The 16,927-nt window shown below is 49.0% G+C and overlaps 6 protein-coding genes and 1 non-coding gene across 7 annotated transcripts; 2 read left to right on the top strand and 5 right to left on the bottom strand.

Annotated features, from left to right (window-relative positions):
* Positions 1 to 187: 187 nt before the first annotated feature.
* ASPZODRAFT_138085 (hypothetical protein) lies at positions 188 to 3,526 on the bottom strand (the record flags this gene model as incomplete). The annotated part of the gene is made up of 12 exons (XM_022724414.1): positions 188 to 276; positions 352 to 472; positions 592 to 720; positions 797 to 939; positions 1,035 to 1,186; positions 1,365 to 1,405; positions 1,498 to 1,538; positions 2,008 to 2,096; positions 2,449 to 2,515; positions 2,604 to 2,732; positions 2,799 to 3,057; positions 3,251 to 3,526. 12 exons carry the CDS (start codon positions 3,524 to 3,526, stop codon positions 188 to 190), a joined length of 1,536 nt encoding a protein of 511 aa, XP_022585470.1.
* A 441-nt stretch (positions 3,527 to 3,967) lies between these two features.
* ASPZODRAFT_t19 lies at positions 3,968 to 4,050 on the top strand. Its single transcript has one exon. It is a non-coding gene; the product is annotated as a tRNA-Leu (tRNA).
* On the bottom strand, positions 4,023 to 7,300 carry ASPZODRAFT_126936 (hypothetical protein). The gene is made up of 2 exons (XM_022721614.1): positions 7,169 to 7,300; positions 4,023 to 7,009 (listed from the first exon to the last, which is right to left on the bottom strand). The coding sequence occupies exon 2, from the start codon at positions 6,887 to 6,889 to the stop codon at positions 4,343 to 4,345; it is 2,547 nt and encodes an 848-aa protein (XP_022585469.1). The 5' UTR covers positions 6,890 to 7,009; positions 7,169 to 7,300; the 3' UTR covers positions 4,023 to 4,342.
* Positions 6,988 to 7,738, bottom strand: ASPZODRAFT_297366 (hypothetical protein). Its single transcript, XM_022728191.1, has 3 exons — positions 7,408 to 7,738; positions 7,169 to 7,354; positions 6,988 to 7,009 (listed from the first exon to the last, which is right to left on the bottom strand). The coding sequence occupies exons 1-2, from the start codon at positions 7,632 to 7,634 to the stop codon at positions 7,246 to 7,248; spliced, it is 336 nt and encodes a 111-aa protein (XP_022585468.1). The 5' UTR covers positions 7,635 to 7,738; the 3' UTR covers positions 6,988 to 7,009; positions 7,169 to 7,245.
* Positions 7,739 to 8,593: 855 nt separating this feature from the next.
* Positions 8,594 to 10,389, bottom strand: ASPZODRAFT_57198 (hypothetical protein; the record flags this gene model as incomplete). Its single annotated transcript, XM_022728671.1, has 5 exons — positions 8,594 to 8,935; positions 9,003 to 9,414; positions 9,480 to 9,566; positions 9,625 to 10,023; positions 10,118 to 10,389. 5 exons carry the CDS (start codon positions 10,387 to 10,389, stop codon positions 8,594 to 8,596), a joined length of 1,512 nt encoding a protein of 503 aa, XP_022585467.1.
* A 2,148-nt stretch (positions 10,390 to 12,537) lies between these two features.
* On the top strand, positions 12,538 to 14,457 carry ASPZODRAFT_126933 (hypothetical protein). The gene is made up of 3 exons (XM_022721613.1): positions 12,538 to 13,217; positions 13,295 to 14,065; positions 14,129 to 14,457. Exons 1-3 carry the CDS (start codon positions 12,987 to 12,989, stop codon positions 14,330 to 14,332), a joined length of 1,206 nt encoding a protein of 401 aa, XP_022585466.1. The 5' UTR covers positions 12,538 to 12,986; the 3' UTR covers positions 14,333 to 14,457.
* A 154-nt stretch (positions 14,458 to 14,611) lies between these two features.
* ASPZODRAFT_126931 (hypothetical protein) lies at positions 14,612 to 16,318 on the bottom strand. Its single transcript, XM_022721612.1, has 6 exons — positions 16,158 to 16,318; positions 15,750 to 16,106; positions 15,672 to 15,677; positions 15,549 to 15,621; positions 15,081 to 15,496; positions 14,612 to 15,012 (listed from the first exon to the last, which is right to left on the bottom strand). Exons 1-6 carry the CDS (start codon positions 16,251 to 16,253, stop codon positions 14,710 to 14,712), a joined length of 1,251 nt encoding a protein of 416 aa, XP_022585465.1. The 5' UTR covers positions 16,254 to 16,318; the 3' UTR covers positions 14,612 to 14,709.
* Between the last annotated feature and the right edge of the window lie 609 nt (positions 16,319 to 16,927).

The following is a 16,927-nucleotide window of genomic DNA, read 5'->3' as shown; positions in this document are numbered from 1 at the left end:
CTCTGGTGGCGGGTTAGGATAGATCTCGATATCCCCTTTCGTTTGTATTAGACATGGTTCATCTCAAGACTTTTCTTTTTTCTCTTGACGAAAATACAAGTAATAATTACTTAATACCGAGCAAAGAGAAGAAAGACTACGTAAATGTGTCGAGCAGATTAATGTATTCAAAAAAAACGTAAGAAAACTAAAGAGCACCCTTCTCTTGCGTGAAATCCCATAACATCTTAATCAGACTGTCAGGTAGGGTATAAAGATCTACATGGAACTCGCCCTCTGTAGGGTTTATCAGTTGCTTTCGTTCAAAATCTTGGGGTTTCAAGTTTTTTTTTAAGGGGGCAAAAGACTTACGCTCAACATCGTTCTTGGTGTACGAGTCCGGAGCTTTGTGATCATGTACCATCTGGACCACCTGGAGGAGATCATCTTCGCCCAGTTTCTGCAGACCGTCCGCCAGCTTATCCATATCAACCTGTAGCTTTGTATCAGAAACAGTAATCAAAACCGTTATATCAAACTGGACCAGGGGGGGGGGGGGGGGGGGGGGGGGTGGTAGGGTTAGAACAGAAGCAAACGGACATTTTTCTCTACCTTCTTTTTCTTCTTGGCGCTCTCCTCGCCCCCGGCGGCGCGTTTCGACTTGACCCCGTTCTCATCGCCGGGGACCGGGCCCGATTCTCGCAGGAGGGCGAGTAAGGCAGGCTTGGGGTTTTTGAATGTCTAGCACGGTTATTTATAGGGGCTAGATAGATTGGATGCAACATGTTTCACGGGGAAACGGGGAAAAGAAACATACAATGACGTGCTTGGACTCGTAGCGTGGTAGCGCAAAGTTCAAGTCATGGGTGACAGAGTGCTCCTTATCAGCCGTGAGAGAGATCTGCATGTCGAATTCACCCCATCCTTCTTCTTGAATTCGAAACGGAGGGTTCTTGAAGGCTAAAGGGGGTGAGAGAAGAAGTGGGTCAGCTTGATTCCGTATCATCGAGAATGTCAAAGCCAGGAGAGGGGTGGGGGGGGGATAAAAGACTTACTTTGAATAGCCTTGTCGCCAAAGCTAGGGTGTAAGCTATAAGTCACCTTGCTGAACACAGTAGCAGGCACTTGCTCGCCATGTTCGTTCAAGACATAGATCTCAATAGACCATGACCGCAGCGGGAAACCCTCGACTCCAGAGTCCTTGTTTCTATAGTATATGGCATCCGTGTATTAGTGAATGTAGGTAGGTCATATGTATCGGTCGTGGTTACGCGGTGGATGGATGAATGGCCGGCGGCGGCGACGGGGAGGAGGGGGGGAGGGGAGGGTAAACGGAGCGCACGCCGAGCGTAGGTTTCAAGACAATAGGGGTTGATTCAACATACATGACATGCTGCTCGGTCACCAGCCGGACTGTTCTCTTGACCTAAAAAGCGGCGAGACTGTCAGCACCTGTGGTAGAGCGCACAACCCGCGCAATCCTTCTAGACTGGCAAGGGTTTGTAAAAAAAAACTCACATCAGGCATCTTGGCCACTTGGCTTGCAAGGGCGGGCGGAACTAATTAGGGGTGGGAAAAGCAGCAAAAGGCGTCTCTCAGTATCGATTAAGAAGGCGAGCGAAGCTGGGAGAGCTTGGGCACGATCCAAACGCGGAGGCGAGGAAGCGAAGCTAAAACGAGCGACCCCCGGGAGCGCGGCGCGCGCTGCGAGAGGCAAGTGAGAGAGATGTAAGAATAAGTCTGATTGGAGTATTTAGTGCAGGTGTCACTACTTGGAGAAGTGGCAGGCCGCGATAGTAGTTCAAATAATGATTGATTGTGCTGGTCAAGGGAAAGATGAGGGAAGATCCCAAGGGCCCGTGGTGAATGCTGAGTGGGGTCTGCGCGTGGACGAAGTTGACTCTTTGACATCCCGCGCGGGCATCAGACGAAACCTGTTGATAGGCTCAGCCCTACGAAGCAACATTGTGGATATTATTTACAGTAGTTATAGGATTTTGGCTCTTCTGTATTTCTAATATACTATACCTTTCGTGAGATCTGGCTGGGTTGCAACGGATACCTGGCTGGCATAGTGGTTAGTATAGTAGTCTCTTTCTACAAATTCAAACCAATGCCTGTGTATTTCATGCATATATTCATTGTGATGTGTCTATCTACTGCTGAGTGCTTCTTGAGTAAGCGGCTGTAGTCGCTGGCAACCCTCGTTTCTGTGGTATGAGACAAAACTATACGGGTATACCGCGAGCAACACCTTTCATACATTCCTTCTGTCGTCAACGTGTAGGGGATGAGTGTAATGGGGACATAAAGGATCCAATTAAAGATCAAAATGAGGTGCTCGGTGGATTTCATGTTGGGGCAGGGGAGACAGGCGGGTGAGGGGGTTGGATGGTTGGTTCATGGACGTCACATGAATGAAGGCTCGTTAGAAGGCACGTGGAGGTCATGGCCAAAAAAGCTCTTTACTCCTGTTCAAAAAGCTTCTGGTTCGCCTGCTGAGCTTTCTCGAATGCTTCCTTGAAGAGGTTGGCATCTATAGGGAGAAGGGGCAGTTAGCATCAAAGATGTAGGGAAGGAGGAGGAGGAGGGGGAGGAGGGGGAGGAGGAGGCTGAAAACGTACTCTCACTGTTGGCGAAACGAATGGCAAGAGTAGAAGCCTCAGGTTCACCCTCGCTCACGTCCGCGGCAGCGTTCCACACCCAACTGCGGTCACTACCAACGTTGGGGGCCAGCTTCATGTCCGGAACAACTAGAGGGTGATGGTCAGCAGGAACTTCACTCAGCCGCCGGAGAAATCGCGAGTCTAGAAACTTACTGTAGTGGTTTGCGCAAACCTTGAGGGTCTTGTCTCTGCGCATGACCAGACGGGTCTTCTGGTTCTCCTTGTGCTTCAACAGTCTCACGTCACCAGTGCCACGCTCCTTCCACTCCTTGGAATCGCGGTCGAAGCGGAAAAGCTTGGCCCGCATCTTGAAGGTCTGCTCCTCGAGCTCCTCGTTGGTCTTGGTCTCGACTTTCTCGGTAAGATGGATGACGGGCTCGAAGTGGACTTCGGGGGATTCAGGAGCTTCCTCCTATAGCAAAGAATGGTTAGATATTTCTTTTGAAAATGGAAAGCGAAAAAAGAAAGGAAAAAAAAAACACCCCCAAAACAAAAAAACACAAAATAACATATAAATCCCGCAAGATAACTTCCGTCTGAAGAATCAAGACAATCGACAACGGCAGAAAAAGGAATGATAATATAAAAAAAAAGACCAAGCTCACCTCATCGCCCTCAGCCTTCTGCGCCTTGGAAGAGCCAGATGGCTCGTTCACGGCATCCTCCGTCTCCTTCTTCTCCTTCTTGGGGCCACCGCCGAACATGGAGAAGACGTTGTCAGTAGTCTTGTTCACAGAGTCCTTGGCTGCCTCCACGACCGTCTCCGTCACGGACTTGGTCTCCTCCGTCTTGGGAGTCTCTTCCGCAACGGCGGCGGCCTCAGAGGACCCCTCAGGAGCGTTGGTGGTGGGGTCGGGCTTGGTTTCGGCGACGTCAGACATGATGCAGAACGGTTTTTCTTTTTCTGGAGGCGATCAGACGGGTTGTTTGAAAGAAGTTCGAGGACGGTGAAATGTCTGCTCGGAACGTAGGATCGAGGTCGCGTGTAGGTTTTGTTTGTGGCGATCGACCGATTGGGGGGTGGGGGGTGGTGGAGGGGTTTGAAAAATATAGGGTGGGTAAGGCCGGCGCTCTCCTCGCCGCAGGCAAAAACGCCCCCTCTCTCTGTGGCTGGCCTTGCCTTGCCCTTCATGCCTCTGGCCGCTACTGCCACCGCCTTGTAGAAGGCTTAAGATCCAAAACATAGATCTATTGCTCTGCTGCTTTGTTTTTCTGACCATAGTATCGAGAAAAGCAAGTTCTGTAGGCATTAGGCTAGTGAATCTGTTTTGCTCAGATTGAATTTAGTTTATATAAATACATAATCGTGCTTCATACAACAAGGCAAGATGGCCGAGTTGGTCTAAGGCGCTGGAGTAAGGTTCCAGTCTCGAAAGGGGCGTGGGTTCAAATCCCACTCTTGTCATGTTTTTGTTCTGATGGGAGAATTCTGCCAGGGCACTTATAAACATTATCTGTGTTATAGGTTTTCTTTCTCTTTTTGCTTTTTTTTGGGGGAGGGGAAGCAAATGTAATTTGATATGTTGAAAGACTGAGCTATACGCCAGGTGAACATCAAAGACATATTGAAAATGACATCCTTCTTGCGACCCAATAGCCTATTCCCTCCTTCACTGTGACTTGACCGTTGCGAATAAATAAATAAATGAAGCAAGGAGAAGAGAAGAGTAAGATTACAACCTGCGGACTGCCACCAGTCAGTGTTCATCTTCGAGAGACTTCCCGAGCACCAAACTTCGTGCCTGCAACTGCGCTCTCTCCAGGATCCTCGATGTTTCCATCTTCCGGAAGTAATCCATCCATGGCCTGAGGTCTACGCGCTGGGCCGAGTCACTAAGTTGTCTCCAGGTCTTGCTGATCACCTGAGTGGCATCACGATTTTCTCGATTGGCCTTGCCGTGTAAAACGGACGAAGCAGATTGGAATTGCTGCACCGCGGTACGCTTCACAACTTCCGAAAGCTCCTTAGACTTAGACAGGACGGCATCCCGGGTTTCCATAGTTCGCTGTATTGATCCGCGACTCAGAAGCTCTGCTTCATGCCGAAGAAAGTGCGATCTTTTGACCGCATCCCCCATCAACACCTGTAGATCGGTGCAGATGCGACCGTATGCCTCAACAATTCCCGTTTGCGCAATGCTGATGTCCCTTGTTAGCTGCGATGAGACGATCTGAGCAGCCCGTTTCCAATTCTCAATCTTCAACCAAGGTGTACCGAAATCTAACTGCGCAGTCTGTTCCACGGGTGGCCTTGCACTCGTCTTGACAGTGACATTAACGAGACCATGCGCCTGCTCTCTTTCGAGCCTTAAGGCATAGACCCCGTCGAACAGTCGAGATAGCTCATATGGGAGCACTATGTCTCGGCGGCTCACAGAGACGCTAAATCCAGGCCGTTTATTTCTAGTCGGGAACCCATGGGGCGTCTTGATGATAATATGGCAATCTCCCACAACTTGGATTTTGAAGTCGTCCGACTTTTTCTGCAAATCGTGCGGAGACAGCGAGAGGCTCATCAATTCCTCCGCCTTCGATTGACATTTATCCTTGGTTGATAGCTGGGCTTGGTCCACCGGGTAAGAGGTTTTGATAGAGAGCGCTGTTTGCTTGGGAGGCCCCGATGGAAAAGATTGAACATCAGTCGTGCCGTTCTGGGTCCACTGCTGGGTTAAAAGCACACTGCCAGCCTTGAAAGCCGTAAGAGCCAGAGATGTGACCACTATGGAAATAAGGAAAAGGGTAACAAGGCGTAACACAGGGGCCATTTCCTGGGCACGACTCGAGATGGAGGAGAATTTCATGTTTTTAGGATATTTTTCGGCATCAAAGAGTCGGTCAGGTTGGGGGTATGTGGGACTCTTTGCGGCAACTTTGGGTGTCTTTTTCGGGTAGAGGCTCGCCAGCGAGGCCAGGTTTCTATTCAATTGTCTTGGAGTGATGCTCTCAAAGGTCTTGATATCAATCGGGTAACGGCGAAGTACAGCACTCTCTCCAGTGAGGGGATTGCGAGACTCTATGCACATGTGAAGGCTATGGTGGTTGATGGGTGTCAACTCAGTTGTCATGGTCCAGAGAGGTGCCTCAGAGATGACTATGACCGGTGTGCCGTGTCTCATCATGAAAGTTCGCGCCAGATTTTGAATCCTCACGGCATGTTCATCATCATTTGTAGAGATGAAGAAGATGGCCACATCTGGTAACGTCCATTCAGTCGAAGATGAGATACAATATTCCATGTCAGTCCAGGACGAAGAACATGAAGGCCGGTTCTTAAAATGCAAAGTCACGTTGTTGGGCTTGTCAAGTTGAGGTTCCTCTGAGGCGTCCACACACTCATCCACAATAAGCTGGACATGGATAGGCAGTAGCTCTGCGAAGTTCGGGATGGCCCCTGCACCAAAGGAGGTGGGCACAACATGGTATCTCGATGATTCGGCCGAGCTGCTTTCATAGCTACTGCAGGAGCTTGAGACAAGTACGTCTCCAATCTTGTCAAGGATAATGTTGCGGAATTCCGGGTTTCCCAGGTACAGTACGCGGAATGGCTGATCGACTTCGAGGCTTTGCTTGGTCATGGTCTGCTGGATAGTGACCGTGAGCAAGGAATCTCGAAGATTATACGGCAGCCGCTTCTTGAGTTCAGATGCTTCAGCGCCTTCAAAGACCTGGATTGTGTGCTTCAACTCCACTTTATCGGCCTCCGGCCATTTCTCTGGCTCGACGAACTCGATAGAATCGGTCGACCGATAGAAAGCAGTCTCGGTCGAGAGATGGCTCTCATGGATCGGATCTTCGCCCGTGGGGAAAGGTGCAGACAAGTTCTGTGACTCGTATAAACTGCTTCTCCCATCATCCTCATCCTCATCTTCATCCTCATAATCATCATCATTATCGTTATCGTCGTCCTCGTCCTCGTCGATGGCGTCCGCCTCACTACTACTGAACCGCCCATCGAGGCTAGCAACATCATCTGGGCCGGACTGGTCAATCAAAGAACCCACATCCGTCTGCTCAGATGGAGCACCATCCTCCGAGTGAGTGTCGGATGTGCTCAGCGTTGCCCAGCTCTCGCTCAGCGGATGTAGACCATCAGGATGACGGGTTGACGTCATGTTTGCAGGACGCGACCGAGACAGCCACTCCTCAACAGAAGCACTTAGCGGAGGGAAGGTCGGGTACTGAAGATGGGGGGTGTCCCTCCGATTCGAGGGAGGCCTGGAAGATTGCCGTGGACGGTCAGCCATGATGTTGGGCAGTTGGAATGATCATTGGAAGTGGAAAGGATGGAAGTAGTTGAAGGAGTAAAGCTCTCGGCAAGAGAATCAACAAATAAGCTCATTCATCTAAGAAGAAAAGAGGGTTCACTGCCAAGAATGATGAATATCGTTTTCATGGAAAAAAAAGTAACAGGCAGGAAGGAAGTACTCTGTTGACAACGTAGGCAACTATGTCGAGTATCGAATGTGCCCGATGATCGGGCGGGCGTGGGATCGCGGGGGAGACGGGAAAGTGTTGGTACTTACTTTGAGAGGGGAGGCGTTTGCCAGCGCCGAAGCGGTTCGAGGAACGTCAAGTGAAAACGATAGGAAGAGAGAAGGACCTATCGATTTTCCTGCCTTGACCTGATGAAGATGTCTTGTGGTGACGACCGAGGGACGACAATGTTGATAAGAGGCACAACCAGGAGAGGGCGGGAAAGGCAGTCATACGCGGGGCACATGACGAGTGTTTGGCTGTAGGCTGCCGCATGGACGCTGCCTAGGAGGCATGCCTCCTCCTCTGCCTCCCCCTTCTCCTCCTCTCTCTATCTAGCTCCTCTCTGCTCTTACTCGGTCGCTGGCCCTGTGCTCTCCATGACCTCAAGCCCGTATCACGTATCACCCCATGGGCCTTATCGGACGTATTCTCAGACCGCGATAGGACTCCGGATACGATGCTAGACCAGATACAGCTAAGTCTGGGTACCTGCCAGACCTTCCGTGGGTCCATCTGCCTCAGGTTGTGATGATCACCACGTAGTGACGGTGTGTACTCTGTAAGCTAATAAAGGTGTATAACTTTGATACTGGAATTCTGGAATAAAAGAACATGAAATGACTCTATTAGACTTGTTTCCCTGATCCAGAGGCGCCCGTACTCTATCAACAGCATGTCAAGCGTGTCATTGTGTCAGGCAGCCCGTTTATCCGGCGTATGATTATGTACATCTGATGGAATGATATTGAAGAGGACCAGGGTCTGATGGTTCAATGACAGATGCGAAAAGGGAAGAAGAAGAAGAAGGGAAAAAAAAAAAACAATTAGGGCAAGGATTCAAATAGAGAAACAAACAAAGTAATGGAAATGGGGCATGGCGAAACTGGAAGAAGACCACAAATCCTCCTCTCTCGAGCCAGCAAAGACCAGGCAAATTCTGCATATCGATGTTGGATTTCCGTAGGCGCGCTCTCGCAAGCTGCCTGGTAACGAGAGGAAAAGAATGAGGGCTCACGGCAGATCGCATCCACCAACTTGGCATCAGGCTCATCAATTGCGAATGGGAATAGAAATATCCACAATCGAGAAAGACGGCAGCAGGTGAAATTCTCATCAAACATTAGACTCGTGTGAAGTCGAGAAAAAGGGGGGGTTTTCCCTCCACCTTCTTCCCCCCAAAGGCAGATACAACGGTGGACAGAGTAATCCAAATGGAAGATAAAAAAATACAAGGGGCATGCTGAATGAATTTGTAGAGATTGATGAAGATGGTCACACTGTCTTGTGTAATGCAGCCGTCAGATCCGTTGAACGCCGTCCGGAAGCATCCCATGGGCCAGCACGAAATATGGCAAGCCAAACAAACAACTCCAAAGGCAACCCGACTGATGCTCAATGGCTGAACAATAGGTAGGGAGACGAAGGGAAGATGATACAATGAACACGGAGAGAGGCATTAAATTGTGTCGGGCTCAAGGGGACGCCCATCCTCCCGCAACATCGACCCATTCGACCAGGCAACTGCCCTGCTTGCCTTCCACATCAACAATATCCGTGTCACAGCGGCAGCGGCAGCCGACACCATTCTCTTTGACGGGGTCGGGATTGGCCCAGTATTCATCTTCTTCAACCCGTTTCTTCTCATCATCTGTCGTCTTTTCTAGCCATGGGACTCGAGGTAATTGGCGTGCGGGGGCATTGGCGGGACAGTGTTGGATGGTGGTGTGCCGGTAACCGAAATCACGGAAATAGTGGATATCGCCAGGACCGAGAAGGATACCAGCCGCGAGGGAATGAATAGGCGCATCACCCCACTAGAAGAGATCGTCAGTTAGCAAGGTTTATCATCGCCACCCAGGAGCGAACAAGGTAAAAACTTACTCTCTCCATCCAAAAGCCGCCGCTTCGGTCCATCATTTCGAAGAAGTCTTGATACGCCTTGCTTCGGAAGAAGTCGAGGCGAGCAATCTCGAAATTACTCCAGAAATGACACATGTTATAGGATTCACCTTCCATGGCCTCGGGATCAACATCTGGAATGGAATTCTGGCCGGGCTCGGACATGAGGATCTCTTCGGGGAGCGGCTCTTCCTTCTTCTCTTCCTTCTTAGTCTCATCCTCTTCTTCGCGCTTTTCCAAAAACATTTCCCAGAGACCCTGGGATTCGATGTTGTTCTTGCGCTTATAGGCGGAAGCGTATCGGAAGATATTCGGAACCGTTTCGCGGAGCTCTTTCACAGCGATAGTGAAACCATATGTCTTGTTGGCTTTGATCATTTCGAGGAAGGGGTCACTATTTTCATAATTTGTAAGATTGGGATTAAAACTTTCCGATCAGGAAGCGGGCACTGGACTCACTATGTAATGTCGCAGAAGTACTTGATCTCGGGCTCCAGGCGCCAGTACCATTCGTACTTAAGAAGGAGAGGGTGGTTATAGAAATGACTAGAATATGTATAAGCACACAGTATTGTAAAACGGAGACGGTGACGGCGACACTTACCCGGAATAGAAACGGCACATGTGGTGATAGCTCTCCATTCCACCGTACATAATAGCGGCATCTCCCTGCTTCCGGACTCCTTCCTTTGCAACTTCATGGTCCACCCAGTCAGGATAACCCCACATGGAATCGTCAATTTTACCGAATTCAACAGGCCCACTGGTGTAGTTCTTGACGGTGTCTATGAACTGCTGGTCGAAGTCGCCATCGTTTAGGAAGACGTAAGGGTAGTGCCACCACCGGTTGAAGTGCCGCTCGATTGATTTCAGGGACTGGACGACACCGTCGATTTCCTTGTTTCGAGCAAGAACAACAAATGCAGCATTTGCTCGTGGTGTGCTGGTATCAATTGAGCGACAACCTGTGGCAAAGACCCTGTCATACTTTTCACTGATTTTTCTATTTAGAGAGAGAGAGAGAGATAACATGTTAGTTTTTTTTTTTTTTTTTTTTTTTTGAATCGATTAAAATAGAAGAGAAGAGAAGCTCGAACCTTATAGAAGGAGGCGTGCCTGCAGGGATCAGGATACCTCCCGAAGAGGAGGGATGACGGATAAAAAGTAATAAAATAAGGATGATCACCAAACATGGGAATAATAGCACAAATCCCAAGGGTATCGAGATGGAGGAATTCCCTTTCAACCGTATTCTTCGCCTGAAGAAGGCAAATCTGCTCGGTATGCGGCCCTTTTCACGCGGTGTGTCGTCTAGGGGTAGACTTGGCGCCGAAGGCAGCCGCTTCGTCACTCGTTGAATGAAGCTCATCGGCGCGGGATAACGAAGAGTTCTGTACGATTGCAGAGCAGAGGAAGGGTGAAGGGACTGCTATTCAGACCCGAGTACGCACCCGCAGCATCCAAAAGGACACTGTTGTCGACGACAAGAGCTGTGGGCACAGCACAAAACAGGTCAGCACGCAAGCAGAAAGTCAGAGACGAGCGCCTCCTAATCCGCTGCGCGATGACCGGGAAGGAAGACCGAGGGCCCGAATTGCAACTCGAGGGAGAGAATAGCGATAACGAGTGGCCGGAGGAACGCCTCCTTTCTCCCCAACTTCCCTCTCAGCCAGAGACCAGGCGACCGAAGGAGGGCCGGCAGGCGACGAAGGGAATCGGAGCCTAAATCAAACGACAGAGTCGGGAATCCGACGATGGACAAACATCAGTCGGAGTTGAAATGGCGGGGATGATGGGAAAGCGGAGGGAGGCAGAGATGGCCTTTGGCGAAGAATGAATTTGGGGATGGGTTGGAAGGAGTCTTGCCAAGACCAGGGAGGCGCAAGCGGCAGACGGCTGTGGTCACTGGTCACACCGAGACAGTGTGTAATTTTACTCCCAGGGCACGCCAGTACCAACAGCACGGCGAGCCTCAACGTCTACCGAAGGTCTTCCGTGTTTCACTACCCTGTTTATGGAACATATTTCTCTACTAGATATTAATAATTGAAGCCTCAAAGGGTAGTTATACACGTGATGGTAGAAGGTACTCATCTGTGACATGTAAAGGTGCCTTAGTAGTATCGAGGAGATCGAAACCCTCTGAGTATAGGCTGTTTTGACCGTACTTAATGGAGCTCATACTGGGTTTATTATTACCGAAAGCCTGTAGAAGAGCGTTACAGAGTACTACTACTACTACTACTACTACTACTACTACTACTACATAGTGACTCCCTAGGTAGGTGTACCTGGTAATAACTACTCTATTGTTCACTACTAGTTATCAGTTATAACCAGATTACAACTACTCAGACTTAATCAGGGGTAGTACTCCATAGAATCTAGATCTAGGTAGTATATATGTAGTAGTGTACTTGTTAGTTAGTTAGCTCATAATCAACTACCTAACTCTCATACGTACTTGGTAGAGAGGGATAGGACTGCTACAAAGTACTCCGTGGTCCGTACCTGTCTGTTCTATAAAAAGAGCAGTACCGTACCTTACTTAGTAGTAGTTACTTAGGACGGTTAGGCGCCTACCTAGTAGGTTACTAAGGCAATAGGGACTCCGTAGGAGGAGGTAGACAAAAACCCTGCATGGCAGGTCAATCTCTTCTTTTGGATACAGAGCCGTGTATCAGGCCATACGTGGACGTAATTATCCCGAGTCCCCACAAGCAGCTGTTTAATAAAACGGTAATAATGAGTGGCACCCACGTGACCTACCTCCTTTCAGACTATTAGTATCCGCCAAAGTGGCCTGAACGGGTCTGGACCGCCCCTAATATTTAATCTGGATATAACTGCAACCACGTAAGAGATCTTCTTCTGAGGCAGTAATAATAACAGATAGCTGTACTTGATGAGTCACCTGAGCATTGAACAGAACCCCTGGCAACCGGCAGTATGGGTATGTTTAGATACCCACATCATCACAGTCTGTGGTTTGGGAGAGTACCTAGGTAAGGTACCTACTAACTAGGAGTACTTCGTATAGGGGCGTGTCGCTTGTTGGTATCTTGCTAAGGGTCCTACGGAATATCACTAAACAGAGAGTAACCGAGACCCACAAACAGCTTTTGTTGTTAAGAGTACTGTAGTACTCCGTACGGAGTACCCTAGGTAGTTATTTAGGTACGGAGTACTTACTAACTAGTTGGTTAACCACTTGGTACATGCCACTTATAGGCACATTCTAAATGCCCGCTGTAGAGATCATGCCAATTGATCGAAGGATCAAAACACCGAAAAAAAGACGTTGTATGAGAATTATTTTCGGCTGTAAATAGATATAAGCCCCCCGTTTTCCTGTGCAGAAGAATTCTTATTGAAATGTAGCCTCGTATATAGTTGACTGCCAGCTAAAGTTCAACCTGCTGAATTCACTTTTATACTAGTCAAAGTTACCCAATAACTACCTAGGTAGATATCATCATTAGTACCATGGATTAGTTAACTATACCATCGATCGACAGGGTTTTCAATTCCCCTTTACTCCGTATATCATGCTCAGCGTTTAAATGGATGACAGGACTCCAGTTGATTCTACTCGGTACAGATTCCACTGAGTATCTGTGACGACCCCCCATCCCCACCCGCCGGAGCACACCGCTCGTGCCTGCAATATTGACTATTGAAAGCTTCTCCGATCCAACAGAACTGTCCGGAGCAGAGTTAAGATAAGCGCTTCAGGAGTTGCTCGTTATCCCTGGCCTCAGAAATCGAGCCTGAAACCGGACTAGTTGATAATCCAGAGCGTCTCAGAGCAACTAGCTCTCCAACCGGCGGTTACGGGGATGGCCTTCTAGGTCCTTATTCCTATTTAACTAATTGATTTACGTTCGACCTTCACGACGGTGTGCTTTCTACGTCAACTGTCATATTTCCTTCATTTTGGCTCCTCATGAGCCCCTCGACGACGTGATGAGTCCATCCCCACCGTCCGCTGAGGGGCAGACCAAAAGTCGACCGATCCCCCTCGACCGCGCCCTGCAACAATCGTCAACTTTCTTGCGTCCCCCACTCGCTTCGGTACCGTATCGCAACGGCCATTTGAATCTCGATACATTTTCGCCTGTCAATGAGAATGGGAGTTTCGAGTTCGATCGCGTCTTGAAGACGGGGAAGGTTTTCCGTCGCGTGAAGAGCAAACATGTCAGTGTTGGTCGAATACACGTGCTATCCCTCTTTGAACCCATCTAACATTTCTGTTTCTTTTTTCGAAATTCTAGGCCTTCAAAGCGTGGTGGAAACCAGCTTACCTTGTCCTCCGACCAAATCTCCTCTCTGTCTACAAGGATGAAGAAGCGACCCGCCTGCGGGCATCGATTACCCTGTCCGAAGTCACAGCGGTTGCCTCCGTCAAGTCCCCTCGATCAAGAAGAAAACATGTTTTCGGCATCTTCTCGCCGTCCAAGAACTATCGATTTCAAGCGTCTTCGGAGACCGATGCTGAAGATTGGATGGGGAAGATACGCGCGGAGACCCGAGTCGATGAGGACGAGGAGGCCTTCCTGGCTGCCATAAATAAGAAACGCGAACCAACCTCCCAAAACAGCAAACACAGACATAAGCACAAGCATCCGATCGATGACTTGAGCGATTATTCGGACATTGACCATGCTGGGCCGGTAAGCTCCCCCGAGATGAGACGGACTTTATCCCCCAATGCCCGCCCTCGGCGCATAGCCTACTCGCAAGAACCTTACTCTGGAAACGAAATCACATCATACTCGGACTGGTCGGACGGCCCTTCCATTAGCGCCAAAATTCGGTCTATCTCTTCGATCAATGACCTGTCTGTCGCAGCTGAGGATGACAAGCTCGCGCCATTGCCTCAGGACCTCGGTCGCAGTTTGGACCTGGGCCCGCGTCGCGACCCAGAGCGGGTTGTCTGTCAAGGATATCTTCAGTGTCTGCGACTTAAGGGTGGCGTCCGGCAGTGGAATCGATTCTGGGTGGTTGCACGTCCTAAAAGCCTTGGATTTTATAAGGATGATCAGGTATGCGAGGTGTTTGGTTGCCTATATTGATCGTCTGACATGCTCACCCCTTTTCTCTCCTAGGAATACTCGGCTGTCAAAATCATTCCAATGTCCCAGGTCATAGATGCTGCAGAGATCGACCCCGTATCACGGTCGAAGAAGTACTGCTTCCAAATCATCACCGAAGGCAAATCGTACCGACTATGTACCTCGGACGAGGAATCTCTAGCCAAGTGGCTGGGATCCTTGAAAAGTATCTTTGTCGCCCGAAAGAAAGCAGCTTGACGGCGGTAGCCCCCCCCCGGTACAGCCATCCGAATTATATATAGCTCCTTTCGCCCATTGTCTTTCGCTGGTTTGGAACCTTTTTTGTTTCCAAGGTCCTTTCTCTTTTGTTTGGCTTTTTTCCCTTCCATGCGATATACCCTTACCAGCCTTTATTCTCAGCCCACTTACTCGTCCTCCTTGTCAACCCGTATATATATATATACATATATATATATATTTATTTATATCCAGATAGTAAATATAGTTTTGGCAGACGAATGGGTCTTTCTCTTTTTTTTTTCTCCATGTACATGAGACTCATAATATAAATAGGCTACTAGTTAATATATTCCTCATCTATATGGAATCCAGCAATTCTAGTCTATACAATTGTGCTAATCACGATGTGTATCGTCCCCTGCCACCGCTCCATCTCCGATAACCTCATAGCCATCCCGGAGACGAGAAGCGTCGTCTTCGTCCGTGTGACTTTCATGATTGACGACCATGAAGGACAGGAAGACAATGGCCGCGCCGAACCAGTACAGCGGCGTTGCGTATTCGGATTGAATGAAGATCTGGCCTACGAGAGATAAGGGGATGGTCAGGCTGAGGCCCACCGTGACGACGAGCGGGGTGGTCAGGAGCATGGCGTAGGCCCAACAGATGTCGGAGAATAGAGAGGCTGCCGCGTTTATCTGAGAAGTATATATGAGCATACCATTGGATTTTAAGCAGATAAAGAAGAAAAAGAAGAAGGACTTACCAAAATGATGATCCATATCCGGCCTGAATCGGGGAGAGAGAAGCGCTCGATGCCTGTCAGGTGTAAAATGACGAAGCCAGGCCATAGGAGGACGAGGTTGAAGAGGCCAACCAGGCCGAAGAAGAGTTGCATGTTGACACGGGACTCGTCGCCGACCTGCTTCTTCATGACGATCGTGTAGATCCCGTACATGATGGCGCTGAATGCGGCCATCGCGTCACCCAAGATGAGTTCTGCGGGCGTCTTGTGTGGGAAAGATCCCCTGCCCCCGTCGTCGGCAGAGGGGCTGTCAGAGCTAGACATATCGACACGGGAGATCAGGATGATTCCAAACAGGGATGCCACCACGCCCAGGCATTTGCGGATCGTGAATTTCTCAACGCCGAGGAAAGCCCCAAAGATTAGAGTCCAGACACCTGATGGATTTGGTCAGATTTTATGAAAAATTTGACAGACAGTATGAAGTACCACTGGTTGATGTGAGAATTGTAGTGCTTCCAACCGTCGTGAACTGCAAACAGGCCATTGCAAAGTAATTCGCCTGTATTTTGAATCAGACCAAGTCTATTCATATCTATTGTTCAGACTTACGAGAAACTATACCAAAGTTAGATATCTTCTTCATCTTTCTTCATCTTCTTCAATAGAATCGGAAATCTATCCACTTACCCATAGCATACAAAATTCAAAGCTCAGCCTCGCCGTTGCTTTCAACCCCAGCTTTGACTGCCCGGCCTGTTTGTCGTGGATGATCGACGCTGGCTCATCATGGGCATCACCTCTGTATCCGTCGTCAAAACTCGAAGCGTGAAGCATCGCTTCCTCTCCATCCTCTCGTATCGGGTCATGGGCGTCGTCCAGCTGTGCCAGTAAACTCCTCCACGAGGTCATCTGCGAGAGCCCGTGTAGACGCCATGACTTCCAGAGCCGACCCAGGATGATTGTGAATAACGGGAAAATGAAAACGGCGGTATTGACGTAAGTCACAAAGAACGGTTTTGAGTAGGTATCATCGGCAAAGATATCCTAGCATACCATTAGTGAACTTGCAAGGAGAACATCCGCGGGCGTACGTACACTGGCTAGAAAGTTTGAAGCGGTCCAGAGCACCACCACGATAAGCAGCAGACAGATACCGAGGGTGCGCCGGGCAGCGCCGGAAGAGTGAGACATTCGCTACTTCAATTCCTACAAAAGGCCTGCATCGAGAAGGTATCTGGGAAGGGTGGACGGGGGGGGGAATTAGGTATTCATGAAAGATGTCAGAAAGTCCAACCTCCCTAGTGTCATGTGCCTATCATGCGGGGCGAATAGATAAGGAAATTGATCACGACGCCAGCGCCAGGGACTTGAAACCTAATGACTTATACTAATAGGTAACTTTCAAGGTAGATAGTATATTAGAAGACAATGAGAATGGGGAATATAGGGTAAAAGTAAGGTGGTGCTTCACTCTTAAATCTCTCAGCAGCCACCACTATTCTGTTGGTCACCTAGAGTGACACAATCAAGGCCGACATGACACCATAGAGGGTCAGCGCAACAAAGTAGTACAAACTTGATCAATTATATGCAAGAAATCCAGTCGATTTGGAAAAAAAGGAGAAAAAAATGATAAGGGTAAGATTTTCCACGCCCCTATGGAAATATTCTGCTTTCGAGGAGGTCTTGGATAGTTGACCTGAACCATGCGCCTTAGGCAGCTCATCCATGGCGGACAGAGAACATACTAGTAGGTAGGTATATATTTTTTGGCATTGTCTGCTACAACCATCTCTCTCCATTTTATAAACGATGAGAACAGGTCGATCGCCGAATTCATTCTCGCTCGTATAGTACCTCTCTAT

This window comes from Penicilliopsis zonata, assembly GCF_001890105.1.
Source record: "Penicilliopsis zonata CBS 506.65 unplaced genomic scaffold ASPZOscaffold_1, whole genome shotgun sequence".
Taxonomy (NCBI): Eukaryota; Fungi; Ascomycota; class Eurotiomycetes; order Eurotiales; family Aspergillaceae; genus Penicilliopsis; species Penicilliopsis zonata.
This window is presented reverse-complemented; position numbering and strand designations above follow the sequence as displayed.